The sequence below is a fragment of the Notothenia rossii genome, assembly GCF_949606895.1.
Source record: "Notothenia rossii genome assembly, chromosome: 2".
Classification (NCBI taxonomy): Eukaryota; Metazoa; Chordata; class Actinopteri; order Perciformes; family Nototheniidae; genus Notothenia; species Notothenia rossii.
The window spans coordinates 20,563,563-20,584,873 of record NC_136904.1 but is presented as its reverse complement, the minus strand read 5'-3'; the positions used below and the strand labels follow the sequence as shown (position 1 = coordinate 20,584,873).

Here is a 21,311-nt window from a genome sequence, read left to right as displayed (position 1 = left end):
GTGGACAAATATTACAGTTTGCTCAGTTGTTTTACAGTTCTGCTTACAAAGTCCTAAAATGTTTTATCAGCGTTTTGATTTATTGCCTGTAGTCAACACGTCAAACAACAAAACTTTGAATTTGGAATTTCTCCAACACGGGAACTTATGACTTACAACTTGAAGTTAAAAAGAACTTGAAAACAATTGTTGTATCGCTGTAACGTTATCCTGTACTATCAGGAATCAATTCCAATAATCTAGGTAACAGATGGTCTATCTATCGACTGAGACTTATTTTAGTGTGAGCCATTTATAAATATGCAACTAAAGATACCTGTGTATGCAAGAGTAAGTACGTTTTTGGTAAATTTAGGAATTGATTTAATCCAAACATTTTTTAATGACATAAGTTTAAAGCATGCTTGCCAAAGTGTGTTGTACAAGGTTTACAATGTTACTGCAATTTACCTTGCAAAAAAAGGCATTCAAATGCCAAATAACCAAATGTATTTGACACACAAATATTTACAAATTACAACAGATCTTATCCACCATGTTGTATTCAAATATATGTATTGCTTGTTTGATGCCCTTTCTTTACCTGTCTTCTTTAAACTTAAGTTTAATGTGCTTTTCCTAATATTGGATTTTTGCCGATTTACAAAAGGTTTTCCTGCTCTCATTGCATCACCATACATGGATGAAAGCCCTTTGAATTAATAGTTTGTAATGGTGAGAACCATTAAGGTTAATATGCTTATGTAAGTTAATATGCTGACCCGAAGTGTATTGTGTGTTAAATGATTAATGTATTCATTTTCTAAAATAACGTTTAATATTACAAAATAATGTATAGGAAGGTTTTCGAAACTGGTTCTTATGTTCCTATGTTATTAGAACTCGTGTTTTTATAGAATTGACTTTGTTCTGCTGCTGTTCATGTTTTCAAGGTCGGAATACAAATATTATTTTAAATATAATTTCCATATAAAATCCCCCCGCACCTGCATCTGTTACTTTACATGTTTACCAAATCCAAAAGGTGTCCATTGAAGCTTCACAAATGACCACTCCCCCACAGCAGAGCAGCTGTCCTCCCCATCCCGCAGCAACCTGCAGGAGAGAGCGCGCTACTACATTCCTGCCCTGCCTCCTCCTCATCCTCCTCCTCACAGCGTTGGTCGCCATCCATCCCCTCTCCTCCTGTACCATAACAGATGGTGGGAACAACATTGCATCCGCCGGGTACCACAACAATAGACCGCAGCATCCAGTCCGGACAACGCTGGCCTTGCACCATCATGCTCCTAGTGCAGGACTGCGTGAGGCTGTGAGTGCCGTCGTGATTCATTTCACGCGGTACCATCACCACCACGGCCACGGAGGAACCTTCTTGCGACTGTTTGGGCTCTCCATCGAGCGGGGAAGATGGCCGCTATGAAAATATTAACAGGCACAGGGCTCTTCTTGGCTTTCTGTGCGCTCGGGCTGCTCGCCATGGCCATTTGCACCGATTACTGGTACGAAACTGACGCGCGGAGACATCGAGAGAGGTGTAAAAACTATGCCAACAAGCGAAACGACCCGGGGTACATCTACATTTCCAACCACAACCTCCCCCTCCAGATGCCTCCTAAGAGCCTGGAGAGGAAAGGTAACGGCCCAGACGCTGGAGCTCTCATCCGGGGGAAGCGCCACTTTCTGGCCGCAGCGTCTGCCATGGAGTTTCACTGCAGTCGGCAGTTTAACTCCACCATCTCCGGGCTTTGGAGGAAGTGTCACCGGGAGGGATTCGACCTGGAGACCGAGGACCTTATTTACAAAGGTAAACACGAGCGGTCTGGCTTTCCCTGGGTGCACCAGGCCGTGATGCTCAGCGATGAGCTCACACATAGCCTGACACAAACAGGATGGTACAGAGGCCCTCTCCCCTCTCTCATTAATATCTATTTGCGTTTTATATTTGAAGGTTACAAGACGAGATGGGCATGTGTTTTTTTTTAAGGTTATTCTTTATTGGTACATTACGCTGTCCAAGGTGCTGAGTGATCCCCCTTTTACTGAGTCTCTCTCTAATGGCTGCTCCTCTATTTTCTGAACCCGTTTTTCATCTAGACCAAACAACATATTTTAAAGGTTAATGTTACCCTTTTTTCTTTCCTACAAAACGATCTGAATCATTGATACATTTTGTTTGAGTTTCAAGCCCCAGCATAGAGAACATAATGCACTGCCCTCATTATTGAACAACAATGAGAAGCCATATTCCAGGCCTCACTCATTTATGGTACACCTAATCCAGACAGATCCTAAAACTGAGCAGACACACAGAGGGGAACGATTCTGTGCAGAAACACGGGTGGGACAAGTAGTTGTAGTGATTTCAGCTGTCAAATGACACCTACAAACATACCAGGGACAGTTTTCTCTCCTAAGCATTGTCCCTGAAGAATGACAAATATTGTTTAATCCTTATATGTCTTTGCCATCAATATTGTATTGAGCTAAACAACAATGACAGGTTTCATCATAAAAATGTCCAATTTATGAAACATTTAAATCACATTAAAGACAATAACAACACAAAGGCTGTGGTTAAGATGATCTACGAATAGTTCTGGTTTTAAAGATTGTGATATATTGTCAGAAGTTCATGGTAAAGAGTAAACAATGTTTTTGATATCTCATATATTGTACATAATGAGATTTAGTTTTAGTTGACTGTAGACGTTGTAGTATACCCATTAACCCAATGCAACCTTTTTGATATTGTTGTTGACATTCTCAGACAGGTGTTGATTTAATCCTGTTTTACATTTTAAAGGTTGTGCTTTGTCCTGTTATTTAACTTACATGTAATTCAAACTAGTTTAAACATTACATTTTACAATCTCCTACAAACATATACTTGTGTAAATATATTTACAAGCTTAACCAAGTTGATATTTGTCTCTACTGTATTGGTTATGAATTGGACATGTGTGCCTGATTATATCTACTCTTTGTACTTTATGTGGTGCTAAACTACTCACAAATGATTGTGTTCGCATTTCTACAATATCTTATTAACTATTAGTGTTAGTAGCCCCAGATATACTTATATGTGACCTAATACAAGTGAATCAGAATCAGAATACCTTTATCGTCCCACTGAGGGGAAATTGCTAGTTACAGCAAAAAAACACATGATAACTCTAAGGGGTTTACTTACTGTAGCATTGTCTGATTCTTGTGATCATATTTGCTCCTTAGATAATGTTTAGGATACATATTGGTGTCATTACCTGAGCAATTTTTATAACACTTTTATTATTTATTATTTATAATTGCTAATGACTGATCAATTCAGAAAGCATATCATTTTATAGGTTAGGGGAAAAAGGCAGCTTTCTTTTTTTCAGGCTGTCTATGTCATTTTCATGTTTAGATACATGCACACATTGCATTAGCTGGAACACATGTCGAAGTGATTCGACATCTTAAACACAATCATGAACGTACAGTCACAGAACCAAACTCGTTTAACCCTCCTGATCTGACCGATTTACTACTTTCATCAATCATAACGTTTTTGTTTTACATTCGATTGCATTAAGGCTTTATGATATCCTTCACAGTAGACAAAATTGCTGATCACCACTTTCATTGAATTTTCATTGAATGTTTGACCGGGAACACCTATGGTGTCAAAAACGACCGCCATAAAGAAAAGGAATTAGTAACCATCCGGATCAGATAAAACACACACACACGCACACACACACACACACGCACACACACACACACACACACACACACACACACACACACACACACACACACACACACACACACACACACACACACACACACACACACACACACACACACACACACATAATCTAGATGTGTTCCCCCCCTTATGTGCCCACCCCCCCCACATGGATCACACCTGGCACACGCAATACATGTGATACAATATTTACAGTTTGAAAAGAGTGTTAAATGACATTTGGTGATGATTAATGTTTTTTGTGTTAATGTAATAGCAGTTAAAACAGGACCGGTCAAATTTGACCGCAAACACCAAAGTAAGAACGGGAAACAAAGACAATAGGAGGGTTAAAAGATGTCCACAATTTAACACATAACCAAGATCAGATTTCAACAGATGCATACAATTTCAAACAATTCATAAATAGCCTTTAAGTGACTAATGTCTTGTGTAGTTTAATAGTGCACAGGTATACATGTGTCTGATGTTGTCCAACCATTATTATACAGGCTTTGTGATCTCAGTGTTTTGACAGCAGGGAAATTAATAACTCTTCTCTCTAACTGTTAAATTATCACTTAAAGGTTTTTAAAGACATGTTCCACGTCTGTTTATAAGAGTCTACAGTCTCAGTGTTGAACTTTGAGCAGCATTTTATCAGGCCTTTCAAACCCACACAGGTGTTCAATCAATGTACCGATAACAATTATAAACGTCATCTTTGTCCCGCCCCAAAAGGAGCAACAAAGCAGGCAGGAGTACAGGAAGATGTCAATCAAACACAGTCTGTTTCTTCCCACACTAATCAGACACATCATTAATATCTGTGTAGATCTACTGTCAGTTTGCAGGGCATTCAAAGTTCATCCAACATGTATTTAGCTAAATTAAAGTAATTAAACAAACACATTTATTTATGAATCAAGGTAGTTGAGTCTTAACTGAAGTTACATTTTAACAACTCCAGAACATAAGATGTGCGTCATTACTGAAAGCTTCTGATTGACTAATGTCATGTCAACAGTATATGGTGTTAAGCATGCAGCGGTTTCCATTTTACACATTCGTTTTCATTATTTTATTACTTTTAGATTTATGACAAAGTAACAAACATGCTGAGAATCAAATTTGGTATCACAGGTTTGCTTTTATTTACATGACACTTAAGTCTGAATTGAAATGCATGAAATATTAGGACAGAAATGCTGCGATGAAATATGCTTTTTTTTAAAGTAGCCTTGGGTGCCTCAACAAATAGCATTCAGATCAAGGCCTAGACGATCACAAACCTGGCTATGCAAAGGAAAGGCTACAAATTGGACATTAACAATGTTTGACAAACGCATTTCAAATTGTTTGATCTAACCATTAAATTCCAAATAAAACAAACATGTCAGCAATGCTTCTATGCATAGTAATGTATAAATAACATGTCTTTCCTCAACAATGGGAAATTAAGGGAAGATGCATGTGAAACATTGAAATCTAAAGTAAATGTGTGTCTTTACATATTGAATGGGAGCTGAGGCCAAAATACTTGTACTTATATTTTTGAATATATCCATTATGTATCGTTATTTTGAACACCATTAAATGCACTGACTATCCAGTCAATATGGAGCGATTCACCTGGAATGAGAACAAGTATGCTTCCTTATGAAGCCTTCTGTAGAATAATACATATTGTTTTCTGATCCCTCCTTAATAACAATGTAGTAGTTGTTGGGAACACGATGTTAATAAGGCCATCTCCGTAAAATAAAGCTAAGTGAGGGTGTGAAAATGAATGAATATTTTAGTTGTGTGTTGAATGAGATTTTGACTAAATTGTGTTTTTTGTTAACTTGCTTGTATTAAATATATTTGTGCTCCAGTTATATTTCTCCATCTCCTCTCCGGCAGGAATAATTCAAAGATGTACCGCAGTCAAGTATCACTACTCTTCGTCCATCCTACCACGAAATGTACCCATCAACATCACAAAGACCATACGACAGGATGAGTGGCATGCACTCCGTAAGTCTCAAAGTCTTGTCTGTCATATAGAGGTGGTGGAATTAAATTAGCCACTGATTATCTGTTTTTAAAAATGTTTGTAGTTATCCACAACAATTTATCTGGTTTTGACTGTTTTTAACTAACAATTCACTTAATTTACTTTTTAAGCGTTAACAAAAACGTTTACGGTAACCATGAACAAACATCTCATCGTTCAATACTTAATTAGATACGACACACATATCACCTAATACATATTTAGTTACCATTTCCAATGTTATCTCTTGCCACTTGCATTCAGGGCTTTAGTCGACTTAAATCTGGCGTTCCTCAAGGCATGGTTTTTGGCCCTGTCTTATTTGTATTCTATATGTTCCTCCTAATCACATTGTGTGTAAACTCAGCTCTAACAGAGGTACATTTTGATTAAATCAAAATAGTTTTGTTTTTTTACATTTCAAATACATTTACAAAACAGCCTTCTTTTTTGTTTGTTTTCTCTTTTTTACAGATATAATGTGAAATAAATGAATGCTGTTGTCTTCCTCTGCTGCCATTCCCTTCAGATATTTCCAATCGTTCATCTACAGATGCAGCAGCAAGGTTAACTTTAACTAGCACAATAATAAAAATGATCACAATTCTAGGCTCTTTACATTAATTACATGTTAAGTTCAGGATAGTTTGAATGATTACACTGCCCCTCGCTCCTGAATATATCACCGACTTTTTAAACCCTTCTCTTCCACGACTACACTCATGACCAGAGGTTATCATATCATCTTTAGTAGGAAGCCGTCAGCTTCACAGTGGCTTATCTGAGGACAATAGGTCTGACTGATCAGTGTCTTTAAAATCTCCTCTTGAAACACTTGGACACTTTTGTCTTTCTTACTTGATAACCCTGTCCAAATACATATTGATGAAGGTGGTTGAGCTTTGGTTTCAGTAGTATGATTTCCTGCTATGATATGTTTTGTTTAAAACATGCTGTACCAAAGCCTTAGCTCTAGATTTGTATTCTTGTTCCTATTTTTGTTTATTAGCATTCATGCAAACCCAAATGATATACTCTCTATGCTTATTACTGTATATAATTTGCATTTATAAACATTTTTCTCAAAGATCTTACAAATTCCTTTTCTGTTTCTTAGTACATTTTCAAGAAAATGTGTAAGGAAATGTTAATATTGATAGAGTGATGGATGCTTTTCTATCCGCTCTGTAGTTTGACGGCAACAGACTCCAGCTTTACCACAATGCAAAATCAGTTGTAGAAAAAAGTCTTCAGATTCAATCGTCAGTGGTGACATTTTGTCTGCCTGCAGATCTAAGAAGAATGACGGCGGGCTTTGTGGGAATGGCCGTGTCCATCATTCTCTTTGGCTGGATCATCGGAGTGCTGGGATGCTGCCAGCAGCATGACCTCATGCAATATGTAGCTGGGCTACTCTTTCTCATGGGAGGTACTGTGAGAGCACATATGCACACATCCACACACACATATGCATACAAAATCCATTCTATTCCATTTCTGTTGTTATTTTTTGATAGCTAAGAGCATCTTTGGTCTAGCATGAGGTAGTAGATCAATGACCTGCAGTAACCTGATTCCTGTCCTGTAGTAAGATGTACAGCACATGTAAGGATTAAGTATTCAAACTGAAACCATTTTAAATCACTGCTTGTCTCTTCTGCTCACACAGGAACATGCTGCATCATCTCCTTGTGCACATGTGTGGCTGGAATCAACTTTGAGTTATCCCGCTACCCCCGCAACATGTACGGCCTGCCTGAGGACATTAGCCATGGCTATGGCTGGTCCATGTTTTGTGCCTGGGGGGGTCTGGGTCTCACATTGCTGGCTGGCTTCCTTTGCACCTTGGCCCCTTCCCTGAGCACGCCCACTCGCACAACACCCCACAAGCCGAGGCAGGAGAATGGAACCGTGTGACAGAGGCGTCGTGCAGCGTCTGACCCACCGAACGCACAAAACCACACCCTTCCAACCTTGATGTTAACTCTGAGACCCTTTTTGTCTGATCACCATCTCACACCACCCTCGACATTGCCACCTCCTTTCAGTGTTCAGTGTGCCTGAGTTATGACCGAAGGAGCAAACGAACAACAAACTTCACACACCTAATCTTAAAAATCCCAGAGGGACCTCCAGGAACACCAAGACTAACACCCACAGTAACGTAAGACTGGAGCAACGCTCTCTTAGCACACATAATACTTTTTTTTTGGTTCAGATGATTGACTTGCTGACTTCATGGCAATCTAAAGGTGACTGTTTTCTCTGAAGAATATTTGTCTTAAAATGGTGCTCTCTTTAAACATAAAGCCACAAACACTCCCATGCAACACACACACACACACACACACACACACACACACACACACACACACACACACACACACACACACACACACACACACACACACACACACACACACACACACACACACACACACACACACACACACACACACACACCAACACCAGAACATGCTTTTCCACACATACTCAATTACTCTGGATGAATCATGGAAGAAATCCTCCATATGGAAAAAAAGAAACACACATCAGGCCTGAGCGTCTTGTCAGAATTCCTCTTTCAGTCGAGTGATGTGTTCTGTGTGATTGTTCGTAATGAATTTTCTTTTTGCCGTTGACTGCCCATTGGTTATCTTTGGTGTAGCACACTAACTGATATCAAACATGAGCCCCGGAGTTGACGTCTGCCACCTCTGCAGAGCACAGAATGGATCTAACAGCGTGTCAGTTACTTAAAATACACTAAAGTAAATCTTCACTGAAAAGAAAATAATTTGATGCTTCTTTAAAGTGTCTATATGTACAAAAGCATCTCTATGTAGATCCAGATCATTGTTTGTGTAAAGTAGATTTTGAATAAGAAAGGTTGTTTTCTGTTTGTTTCGAGGTGATGGCATACAGTGAGGAGAGGATAAAGAGTCACAGGCTGGTGGTTTGAGGATTAATCCATTATTGGATTCAGTAGTATTTTGTGGTACCAAACTGACAGATGCAACCCATTTGTTTGCTGATGGAGCAAAACAAGAAATCAAAGTGTAAAGGAAGTATTTTATTGCTCCATTATTTGCTTTCAATTTTGGTCAGCCTTTAAAGGGTAATACAAGCAAGTTAAGCCATTTTAGAGGGGAAAAGGCAACTTCATTGATGTAGCTAAAAACAGAAGCACAATCTGTGTTGCAAATCTTCCTCTGCACTCATAGTAACATCACACAATTGGTAGAGGGCCAAAGTGTCCTCATATATTGGCCACAATTTGGGTCACTACAAAATTGAACAAGCTGAATATATTGACCTTACTGCAATGAGCACTAGAAATGGAGGAGCTTTATACAAAAAAAGACATGGGCATAATGAAACATGAAATGCAATCTAAATTCCCAATTTGATTGATGTGTGGAACACATCTTGTATTGTTTCTTCAGCATTAAGTATTTAAAGTGTACTCACTTACTAAATTGTAAAGTGTATATTATGTATTATGCATACTACTTGTGATTCAAAGGTTGGATAAGAAATAATTCCCAAACTAATGTCGAAAAAGCGCAAATAGTCATTTAGAGAGGACTGCAGTTACGTATGTAACTGAAAAGCTGTATTCCAAATACTTAATTGGGGTGTGCTGTCACAGGGAAAGCAAGAAAATTAAGTGTTTATAATGATATGACTCGATTTCAAGTGTTGTGTTAATGTACAACATTTCGAAAACAACAAACTAACAAGTGGAAAGTGCCATTTTCATTAACAGGGCTGAGGTGTGGCGAACAAATAGTGTGTGATGAGTTCACATCAGTAAAACACACCTATTAATGTATACTAACTTACAAAAGTTTACACTTCACAGTATGGGGTATGGATGAGGCCACAGAGTAAAGAATGTAAACTGTGTTAAATGGAAAGGTAACAATTCCCTCGGTGGCACTTGTTGAAGATGATAACTCACAGCAGACAGTTTTCTGTTAGGCAAATATTATTTTTCCCCCCCAGTCATTGGAAGTCATTTATTTTTCAGTTTTCAAACTCACTACAAGCTAACAAGAATATTACAGCCATGTGTGATGATGTTTTTATAAACTGCTGAAGATGAGTCATGAGATATTCTATCAGCTATTAACTTTCTTAGAAAAAAAAGGTGTTCAAATGTGTGTTAATAACACTGTGTGTGATGTTCAGTCCTTTCACCATCACCATTAACCTCCTCACGAGGCTACCACTCTTCAGAAGTCGAGGAAATTACCTGAGGCATGATTGAAAAATGTATCTACAGTGTCTTGTTGAATCTTTGCACTTTGCTGGGTCTCATAAAAGCCTGTACACCTAAAGTCTGAGCAGGTGGAGTTATACATTATATGTTTGCTAGGTCACAAACAGGAGCTAAAGATGATCAGAGCATGTAATAAGCACCCTGTTGTGTCTTTTACAAAGAGTTTGGGTTCATACAATGTTGTGTGTTTAGGGTCAGTTGGTCTAGGCTCTTGTGAAAATATGTATGCCAGAAACAAGGACATACCATAAATATAATAATATTTATATTTGTGGACATTACACTCGCAACTGAGTCAGTGTACTTTCTGGCATCCTGCGACTCACAGAATGCAATGCTATTTGGTGTTTTGGTTTTATAAAGTTGTAAGTTCACACCCAAACTGATGCGCAGTAATATAAGTATTACTGTAAGCAGTAACATGTAATGTATAAGTACATGGTGCAAGTATAATGTGTTGTTAGGACTAAAGCACAATTGCACACAACTCTTACTCTAACTTTTTGTGTATTATAGTTGGAAGTCTGACATTTCCAGTACAGTGCCACCACTGCACATGTGCAGGAAGAATATTACGAGAAAAAAATTAAAGCATATGTTTACGCCCCCCATATCTAAAATGGTACAATTCAAGTAAACCAACATCATTTAAATGTCTGTATTTCAAGAAAAAAAATTGCAATTGATTTGAGTTACATTACAGAATAACAGAAGCACACAGTAGCAAGATTGACATAACATTACAAAATGATGTGCATTAAAGAACAAATGAGGTAAACACAGTGTAACAATGTATTTCAAATTGTTGTAAAATCCCTTTCAAGTGGCAATTTCCGTCTGTTCTGTTTTACATGAGGAACATAGAAATGTACTCTGTGCGATGAGCGATGCCCTGTGAAAACGCCTCCGTTCAGAGTGGCACTTGTTTCAGTAGCACAGCTATTATTTTCTACAAGTCATTTATACTGGTTCAATCCACAGATGTTATGTGGGAACTAAAAAGACATTACAGTCTTGCATGATCTCATTACAGTTAGTTTCTTTCAATATATTAAAACTTGTGTCCATTTTTGATTAATTTATTTTACTGAAATAAAACATGTAATTACTAAAGTGCGGTGACTTTTTGTTTGTTTTCTGCAGTTTCAGCTCTCCAAAGTTGTACACTTACTTGTGAATCTTCCCCACTAACTCTCCTTTAATCTTGAAACATTGAATATGTGACTCTCCAAATCGTGCTGATGAGACATCGATTTGTTTAGTGCTGTACTATCTGTGGGCATGAGGTTGTTTATGGGACTGAAAACCGATTTCCAGTCTACATAAGAGATGAATATCCCAGGGATGACAGCACCCTCCTCCAGATAAACATGGAGGCGAGGCTTGGCCTTTTGTCACTTAGGACATGGTGCCATCTAGAGGGAGGACTTGATGTTTGTGTCTTTGCCTCTTAAAGCCTGAGGAAAGGAAATGTATGCTACACGCTCATAATGTAAAAGTGATAAGAAATATACAATGATGTTTTGTATCCATTAAATGTTAGAGAATATTAAATTCATGACATAGCATGATGAATTAAAAAACAAATGTTATAAGCTGTAATTTAAGACAAACAAGAATTAGTATCTTCCAAACACCAAAGATCCATTTTTTTTAAAGTTTATTTGTAACACAGGTTTTATCCAGTAAAGTACACAAACATACCTCCACATAGAATACAAAAAAATCACTACTCAACGACTACTACTCAAACTGCTGCAAGAACAAAATACAAAAGCTCAGAAATAAAAAATATATACTACAGTACCATAAACACATATTTTATAAACTGAACGACATCAGAACAAATGTATCATTTAACTCATATTGACATTATTGTAAACGTCCTGTAGTTCAGCAGCGGAAAATCAGTTTCATGATTGATAAATATTTCATGATATTCTCTATTTCATATTAGTCTTATAAATGTCAGAAAATAGTGAATAATTGTCTCACAGCCCTGAGTCATCTATTTAGATTGCTTTTACTCAACAATACTTCCCACCCAACGATATAGTGTTTATTATCATATAAGTCTCAAAAAAGGGGAAGCGCTCACTCTTTTTCTTGACTTAGACGATTAAAAGAGAATTAAAATAGAAACCAATGAATTTACTTTAACGACTCAAAATGCAATAATGCAGCTTCACTGCCAAGTTGTTACAGTAGGTTGGGTAACTCATACAGATCAAATGAGATAAGGACATCATATCTCGCTTATTCAATAGAAAAAGTTGGATTTTATTTTAATCTTGAATGAAAAAACGATCATTGACCATGTACAGTTTGGTTTGACTACAGTAAGTGAAATGTTCGCGCGGCTACTAAAGTGAGAGTGAGTTTGAGAGTCTACTTCTTGATACGGCAGTGGGCCCCCACCACCATGTAGCTATCAGGTGAGATGTTCAGATTGGGGGGCTTGGCTTTGACCCTGCAGACCCTGACCTCAGGTCTGCCCACCGGTCCTCTGCAGGGGTCATGTTTCTGCAGGTAACTTATGAAGGTCTCCCAGCCCCCGCCTACACGTACCATCACATGGCGCTCATTCAGCATCTGCCGAGGTGACACAAGACAGCACAGTCAAGAAGGGAACGCTGGAGACATTTGTGTTTGCATATATTTACTTCCAGGATGTGTTTATGAATAGAATTCTCAATTAAATGAAAAGCAGACCCCCCCTCTCCACACGCACACACTCCAATCTAATTTACAAGCCTCTGTAGCTCTGGCTATGAAAGGCAAATGATGTCTCGGATAGCTTTGTCAAAATCTCATTAAAGCAAATGAAACAACACCTCATGGCACCAGCTGAGCACACACGCAGGACAAATCCACATATGAACATACGCACACATACAGTGACGCACAAAGGCACACCCACACAGATCTGCAACACAAACCACCTGATAAACAGTATTTTGAATTTTAAAAATGATGACTGTAAAGTATATCTTTTAGCAGTCAGCAGAAAGGTCAGCTGTATCTGATTCAACACATCCTTCAAAGACAACCGCCCTTACAGCTGAAAACCAACCGCTGCTATGGCAACTACAGCCACAATATAAAGCCTGGAGAAAAAAAAAATGAAAGGAGAAATTGAGATGAGTTCAGCGCAGACCCTCAACTCCCAGCAGGCATTAACATTCCCAGGAGGCCTTGCAAAGCCATCCGTTGTCCTGTCAGCAACGACCCACCCCCTCCTGCCTTATCGCCAATAAACCCTTCATTATGAAGCCATTAAGAATGTGATAATACAAGCAGATCTACTCTGCTTGTGGGGAGGTGTGTGTCACGTGTGGGATGAAAAAGCCATGGTACAAACATTGACACACACACGACACATGCAGCTACAGAGGAAACCCAGACGCGCTCCGTCTCAGCTGTCATCCTGCAGATTAAAATGTTGAGGTTGCACGAGGTCAAGTCTGACATCTACAATAAAACACGTCCTGTCAGACGTGCAGGCAATGCAATCCTGACTTCATCCTCAAAAATTCACTCTCCAGGCAAAGCTGCCTTTTAAGAAATAAAATATGAATGAACACAGCTTTCTACAACAGTGTCAGTTAAATGTAAATATTTTCTTTGCACAAACTCACTTTTTTTTTTTTACCTACCTCCTTTAAAAAAATAGAGTTATACCTTTATAGTTTAATAAGGTTGCTTGATTATTTGAAATGTAATATTTTAAGGCTTTTGACTAATTTTTTTCTGATTAATCCTGTGTGCTTTTCTGACTGTTTCTGGTTCTCAGGTCTCGTAACTGATTAAATAAAGCTACAATATTAAATGTTTTTTGATGATTTGAATGTTTCTATAGCTATATTTAACTGTATTATGTACATCACAAATAGTGCCTAAACCTCTTTCTGCACTGTAATATTCAACACAAGACCTCTTTGTCAGGCAGACTCCTTTATTTCTGTCTCTACAACTCCCCCCTCCCCCGTCGGGTTTCCGTAAAGAGTGTGCTAAATCTGCAGCCCATAAACTACCGTCTGGATTCCCCTGTGTCCTCCCTGGCATCTCCATTGATTCCATCTCTGCTTTTCTGCTGAAAGATGCATGAGCATAGAGGAAGAGTCATTCAAACACCGGCCAGTAGGAGGCAGGCTTTAGCCGCATGCACTGCTCTAGATGCTGTTGGTTCTTTTTAAAACTGTGTGTTAAAAGGACATAGACATTGTCTCAAACCATATCTGAAAGTAAAAGTGGTTAATTATTGACCACGTTTTTTTTACTTTGTCTTTCCTGTTAGAGAGTGTTAAGGGTTGAAGTTGTGAGCGGTGTGAGGCAAGTTGTTTTTTACAGAAAAGTTACAGATTGGTGTTTTTGGGTGAAATGTCGTAAAATATGATGTATAATATAACAGACATTCATGTTACCCTCAGGATAAATTGAAATAACTTAAGTGAATTATTTATATAATGACATAATACCTGCCAAATGACTTTCTATAAGCATAAGCTGTTTTTAATTAGTTCTAGTTAGCATCATTTAGCATGATTTTAGCATGACCAAACAAATATTGAGAAGATGGCAAATGTTATACCTGCTCATCATTATGAGAGCATTATGACTATTATGCATTTAGTTTAAAGGACCAATATGCCTAATTGCAGTCTCACTCTATTGTAACGTCAAAAGCCAAGGTGCCTAACGAAGACATGGGTCTTCTGTGTAGTAAATGTCTATATGACTAATGACTTGCCTCCAGTCTTCACAACATGATGGTTTTCAGTTCATCTCTTGCATGATAAACAAAGAATTTATGCAGCATGATATTGTGAGGTGTTCTAATGTCTTTTTCTTCCATTCACACAATCAGACAGGCTCGCTGCCACAAAGCCGAAGGAGAGTCTAGGGCGCGCAGAAGAAAAAAAAGCCTTCCTCTTTTTTAGCACCAAAGAATGGTGGAGCACTCCAGGGCCAGCGGGATTGAATAGACTACAGAGGGAATAGAGGGATGGGGGGGGGGGGGGGGGGGGGGGGGGTTACACGTGATGAGGGACGGCCATGCTCTGCCGCATATTAACAAGCTCACTGATTAAACCCCTCACTAATGACTTTGTCTCGGTAATCAATAGTATCTGCTCTTTAAAAAGGTCTGTACACATTGAATGGCACGCTCTCCTATAGGAGATTATCGTGCTATATGGTAATTGAGGTTTATGCCGTGTTTCCCTGCACACGTAGGCAGCTCAAGGTAATGGATGGAGTCAGGGTCGATGGGCTGCAGCGCTCCATTCACAGCTGATCTGTGTCCGAGAAAAGGGAAGAGAGCAGTGCAAGTAGTCTCTACAAATTAGTAATTATGCCGTAAAACTGACAGATGGACACAGAGTTATGGGGAAACCTTTTACCTGCACAGAGAAGGTGAGCACAAAAGGTCGACATTTGAGACAGGGTGGAAAAACAAATAGCTGAGATATTGAAATGTGAAAAAAGACGATTCGATTTTTCTTGCATTCTGCTGGACCTGACCCTCATATATTCCTACAGTATTATCACGCTTTAGTTGTCACTTATTTTAGCTTTTCTTTGATCTGGTCTTCAAACATATGCTTTCATGATTGACAGGTCTGCTTTGGAAACCAGGCGTTGTGCGACCTAAAGACGGGCACTATTTCCTGAATAGGATGTAATATGTTGTCTGTCAGCCAGTCAGAAATGTACCTGTCACTCTGTTGCTAGCAAACAGATGCTGACAGCATTGATTACCAGTTTAGAAAGTGTTGGGTCAATACAGTTAACAAACCATTAAATGGGTTTCAACTCCTGACCAATTAGTCACCAAGGCTGTGATACACCTCTGTGTGACTTGTGTAATCTATAGATGTATACATTGTGACAATGTGTGCTATTTCAAAACAAAATAAAAATGTTTTGTTTTACAGCATGTACTCTTTTAATGGATTTATGTATAATGCCTGAACTTATAGGTTACAAATACTAAATACTCTTTAAGGCTGTTATACTTTCCTTTTGTATAGATGGATGGGCGGAGAGTGAACCTTCCTCTTGTTTTAAAAACCCTCCACACATGAGTGGGCTGCCATTAAATCTGCACACCACGGTCATATTTTTGCATCCTGAAAGAGACGTGTGTTTTCTTCAGGTTTGAACTCTTTGCTGAAGGTCTATGTACTGAATAAAATCCTGTCAGCCCCGTATTATCCTGACCATTGGTTGCCAAGCAACCCTGCCTCCCCGAAGGCCATTCCTCGAGCCTTTGTACAGACGCACAAGGGTGGTGCACGACTCAGGGAGGCTGAAAGCCTCTGACGTCTCCATCCCAAAGATTGCTAATCAGTGGCTCTGACACTGCACTTGTCGCTGACTCAGCTGTTGATTAATAACCTGGGGGACTCAGCACCCACATCTCATTTTGTGTTGTAGCCTCTGACGCATCTTCACTTGGTGAGCCATCAGATTGGGTTTACATCTCTGCTGTCATGGTATCAAAGTATCATGTTATATTTCCAAACATTAGATTATCCAGAACAATGTGTCTAATCTCCCATAGCCTATGTTTTTAAAGTAATTTACAGCTAAATATGCGTTGTGTATCAATGTATCACCAAAATAATTGGCTCTGAACTAACCTTGAAAAGATTTCTAATCAAATATTATCATGGCAGCATACTGTTTCTCTTTAAATTATAAACACAATTTTTAAGGGAACGGTTAAGCATTACAATACTCACCCTTATATACAGAACTTTATCTCCAACACGGTAGCAGCCTTTAGGTTGCTTCTCAACGAGGAACCTGGTTAGACAGCTGCAGGGGGGATTCTCGATAATATTTTTCACCTGAAAAAGGTTAGACAGAGAGAGGAAAAATGATACACCTTTAACATCTGGTAGCTCAAATAAGGTTACTTTCACTGGAAACAAAATACGTACAATATCATCCAAAATGTCATTGGTGTCTGTGCTTCTCCTGCTCTTCGTTCTGCTAGAGGAGGAACGAGGAGGTGGGGAGTTGATGGGGGGTGTAGCTTTGGGAGTGTGGTTGTTTACTGTGGTGAAGAAGACTTTGGGAGTGGAAAGCAGGGTGGGTCCCGGCGAGGGAGCTAACAATGGAGCTGAAGCAGATGTTTGAGTGGTGCAGGATGAAGAGAACAAAGGCGTCTGTGTAGAGGCTGTGGTTGTACAAGGGTCAGAGGCTGAGAGGGAGGACTGACATGTAGCTGCTGGGTTTGTTGTGGCTGATGGAAGATCACAGGCGAGGGGTTCACCCACACAGGTTGTGCTGGGAGTGAGGGGCGCAGGTGGAGGAGGAGAAGGTGGAGGAGAGGGAGCAGGGGGTGTGGACGATTGTGATGGTGAATAGGAAGATGCAGGAGGAAAAAAAGACAGGGGCAGAGGGGATGATGGAGATAAGCACCCCGCCTCCTCCCGCTCTATCTCTCGCTCTATCTTCACCAGCCCGGGAGGTTCCACTCCGTACCTAAGAGAGAGATTCAACAAATATGTCAGGAATCGTAAGGACAAATCAGCACCAAACCACACCATATAGGGTTTCTTCAACTTGATACTCCTGCAAGCAACATGCATCACAAGAAAAGACTAATGAACTCAAGTATTAAGCATCGTGATATGGGATGTATCGGCTATCGACTTGCTACTCCGTCACTGCGAGTGGGAACAAGGCACCCCTAAAAAAAACACCTGTTTGCTATGCTGGCATATTTACCGCCACAAACTGAAAAGGCATCTATTTCGACTGTACCAATTAAGTTATTGCTGAAAAAACGTATAAAAAAACTAACAAAGCACTTGTTGAGTAAAATGTAGGCCTTGTAACTGACTCACCAGCACTTACTATGGTGTGATCTTGCTTGAAGTGAATTTATCTGCACTTCCCTTGTTGTTCAGAGTTAGATTCTTTATGGTTTTGCACTAAAAGCCTCAGCTAAATGATATGTAATATGTAATGTAATGGATATTGTGATTGTTTGTGCTGGGAAAGTTTCCTGCTCAGTGTGATTGAATGTTCAATGTTCTTTTATCAGGATCTGAACCACGGGTAGGGCAGTTACCTGGCTGCAATCCGGCCCAGCTCCATCAGGCACAGGCACACCTCTCGAGGCTGCTTGTGGAGGACTTCAAATAGCACAGGCAGGAAAAACAAACAGAGAGGGTGGAGGGGTAGAAGTACAAAAAAAGGTCACTCATCTGAAAGGAAAGATGTTTTCAGAGATAGACTTTTGTCTGTGTCAAAGGAAAGTAGAAGCCGCAGTCTGAACAGAGAGGGCAGGAGCTGTTCCGTCTCTATTGTGCATCAATATCTTTGAAGCTGAGCAGGAATTCCTGTGGAGGTGCAGCTGAGGGCATGAGGGCACGAGAGCTTCATAAACATGTCAACCTTTCCTGCCTCCTGCTCTCTACTGTCTGTATATTGAAAAGCGGGCTCTGCGTCCTAGTTAATTAATTTGTTTAAGGTTAAGCATGCATAAAATGAGGTACAGTTTAACATATCAACACACAAAACAACAGAAAACAAAACATCTCAACAAATATATGAGCTGACACTGTCACTACCACTATAATTATATTTGATATTCATTCACCTGTATTTGACATCCACCATTACCCTCATCATCATGGCTGCAGCAAGAAAAAGAGATGAGAGGAGAGAAAAAAATAGTAATCATCTCTGCCTTCATATCATTGAGGCAGAAAACTGAAGGCTGTCAGAGTCCTGTAAGTTTATTCTAGCCGTCACTCAATTAGTCACGTACAGAAGGTGAGTCTGTCTGCAGGGGTTGGGTGGGGAGGGTTAACCTGTATATTATCATTATCACGCATTGGCCGCCCTGCGTAGACATGCCCAATAAGAAGTGCATATAGAGGGGTCTTATTACAGAACGACGTTAGCATTTTGAGGGTTTTATGTTCTCTGGCACATGAAGCATCATATATACAAAGGTGTAAGAAAGAAAAGGCAGGGAGTCTGAAAGCGTATAAATGTTCAATCATCACTTTTAAAATGTCACAGCCCATATCATAGGTGGATCAAATTTCCCTGTATTGAGTTATTTATTTAGAAGTAAAACCTTTGTAATTGACCAATAACACCAATTCATCAGAAAAGTCAAAAATGCTCACAAATGATTTGATTTAAAACTAATTGCTGGTCCAAGCTAATTTAAATGAATGCATGTATGTATTTCATCAGTAAGGAACGATCCGCAATTTAATATATTTTGACATATAAGATAAGTTAGGCTAAGTGTATTACATTTATTCTGACAGAGGGTCGGAAGTGAAAAAGAGAGAAGACAGTTACAGGATTTGTCACTTAAAAGATAAGCACTATAGACTTAAGGGAGGACTTGAAAGATTGAAGAAGACACATAAGGAACAGGAAGTTCTCACACAATAATAAGGCTACAGTAGATATACACAAACACTGAGATGCCTAGAAACAGCCCTTTCTACTTCTTCTATCATTTATACCTCTGTGAGATTAAACTAAAAGTCTAAGGGTTTTAGTTTAATTAAGTATTGCATGACGTGATGCACTTTAGAGCAAAATGAAATCCCTAATGTTTGGCCTAATCTCCAGTCTTAACTCACCCAAATCCTCTGACTCAAAAAGGTAAGCCTCATCCATGCCAATCTTTCGACACCAGTAGAGGAAATTGGCAGTGTTGTCTCGGGCGAAGAATGATCCAGAAGTTGCATCTGCTCGCCAGTGGATCACTCTTCTAATTAAAGGCTGTAATTGTTTTCAACAAAATTTGATTTAAAATGTTTTTGCATGTAAGAACGTCATATCAGGAACATGATCTTTCAAAGACCTAATGTACGTATCCAGTGAGTGTGTAGGTGCGTGTGTGTTGTTGCAGCACCTTGCCATTGTTGGTGTCCATGATCTTGTCCTGGACCAGCTGTGCCAGCTGACAGAGAACTACGCCGTTATCTAACCTCTCCATCAGACTGTCTGCTATGAGGTCTTCACCTGAGGATACACACACAAACACACACGCGCGCACACACACACACACACGCGCGCACGCACGCACGCACACACACACACACACACACACACACACACACACACACACACACACACACACACTGCATTATGTACAGTGATTCATACAGTAACTACTAAAGACAAATGTTTCAAATAAGTTTTTAAAATAATATTCAACCCACACTTCATAACACATGCATGACATTAAAGGTCCCATCTCATGCTTTTCCCGTTATTACCGTCCCCTTGTGTGTTATGAAGGTTTTTCTGCATGTAAACGGTCTGCAGAGTCACAAACCCTCAAATTACACCCTGTAGCGAGTAAAACTCTAACGGCCCGTCCACACTACAGCTTCGACAGCTTCAAAAACGGTTTCCAACGCGTCTGCCCATTCACTTTGAATGAGGTGACGTCACGTTGCCTCGCTTTTCGCCGAACTGAATTGTGGGTAGCAGAGCGGAGCTTTCCTGGCGTTTCAGGCTGCAAAAGTTGAACAATGTTCAACTTCTGAAGCCGGAGACGCCGGAGTGGCCAGCGTCAGCCAATCAAATCCCGTTTATGCAAATCTGACAGTTCAATCGCTAGCCAATCAAACCGAGTTCAAGCTGGGAGAGCCAGACCGCATTTAATGTCCTCATATTCCAAACGAGAAATTACGGTAGCGAATCTGCCGGTTCTTTACGAACAGAACTATTTACTGGGATACAAACCGGAGGAACCAGGCATGGAGGGAGGTGGCAGAGACAGTGGGTGAAACTGGTAGGTTTTCGCCTGTTTGGGGAGTTTATATATATATATATTGCTCGCATAAAATCCCCGGGGTTTTTTGCTTTGTATGCCGGGGGCGGGACATTCATGTGATTGGTTATTGGTCGCGGTGCTCGAATAAAATCCCCAAGCTTCAGACACGCCCAGCTCCAAGCTTTTTTTTAAGCTGTGTGTGTGTGTGTGGACGGGCCGTAAAGACCTGTCTATGCTGCCCCAGAACGCCTCGTTGGAGATTTTTCTTTTTCCATTTTTTTCTTCCTGAGTAAAGTGACGTGGACGGGCATGGTGACGTAACGGCTCCTCACACACACACACTCACGCAGACCAACCAGGAAACGACCCCAGTAATCCAGCTCACACTGTCCGCTCCTCGCAGCATCGAATCCCCCGCAACGTCCCGCCAACACGGCACCCAGACCCCAGGAGCCGTTTAGGACAGAGAATGAATACATATACT

The 21,311-nt window shown here is 39.8% G+C and overlaps 2 protein-coding genes across 2 annotated transcripts; one reads left to right on the top strand and one right to left on the bottom strand.

The window, feature by feature from the left end:
- Positions 1-1,143: 1,143 nt before the first annotated feature.
- Positions 1,144-11,172, top strand: tmem276b (transmembrane protein 276b). The gene is made up of 4 exons (XM_079664089.1): positions 1,144-1,807; positions 5,639-5,752; positions 7,063-7,200; positions 7,441-11,172. Exons 1-4 carry the CDS (start codon positions 1,411-1,413, stop codon positions 7,686-7,688), a joined length of 897 nt encoding a protein of 298 aa, XP_079520215.1. The 5' UTR covers positions 1,144-1,410; the 3' UTR covers positions 7,689-11,172.
- A 527-nt stretch (positions 11,173-11,699) lies between these two features.
- On the bottom strand, positions 11,700-20,413 carry gas2b (growth arrest-specific 2b). The gene is made up of 7 exons (XM_079664068.1): positions 20,325-20,413; positions 19,958-20,067; positions 19,683-19,824; positions 18,143-18,206; positions 17,004-17,550; positions 16,803-16,910; positions 11,700-12,648 (listed from the first exon to the last, which is right to left on the bottom strand). The coding sequence occupies exons 1-7, from the start codon at positions 20,356-20,358 to the stop codon at positions 12,445-12,447; spliced, it is 1,209 nt and encodes a 402-aa protein (XP_079520194.1). The 5' UTR covers positions 20,359-20,413; the 3' UTR covers positions 11,700-12,444.
- Positions 20,414-21,311: the final 898 nt, after the last annotated feature.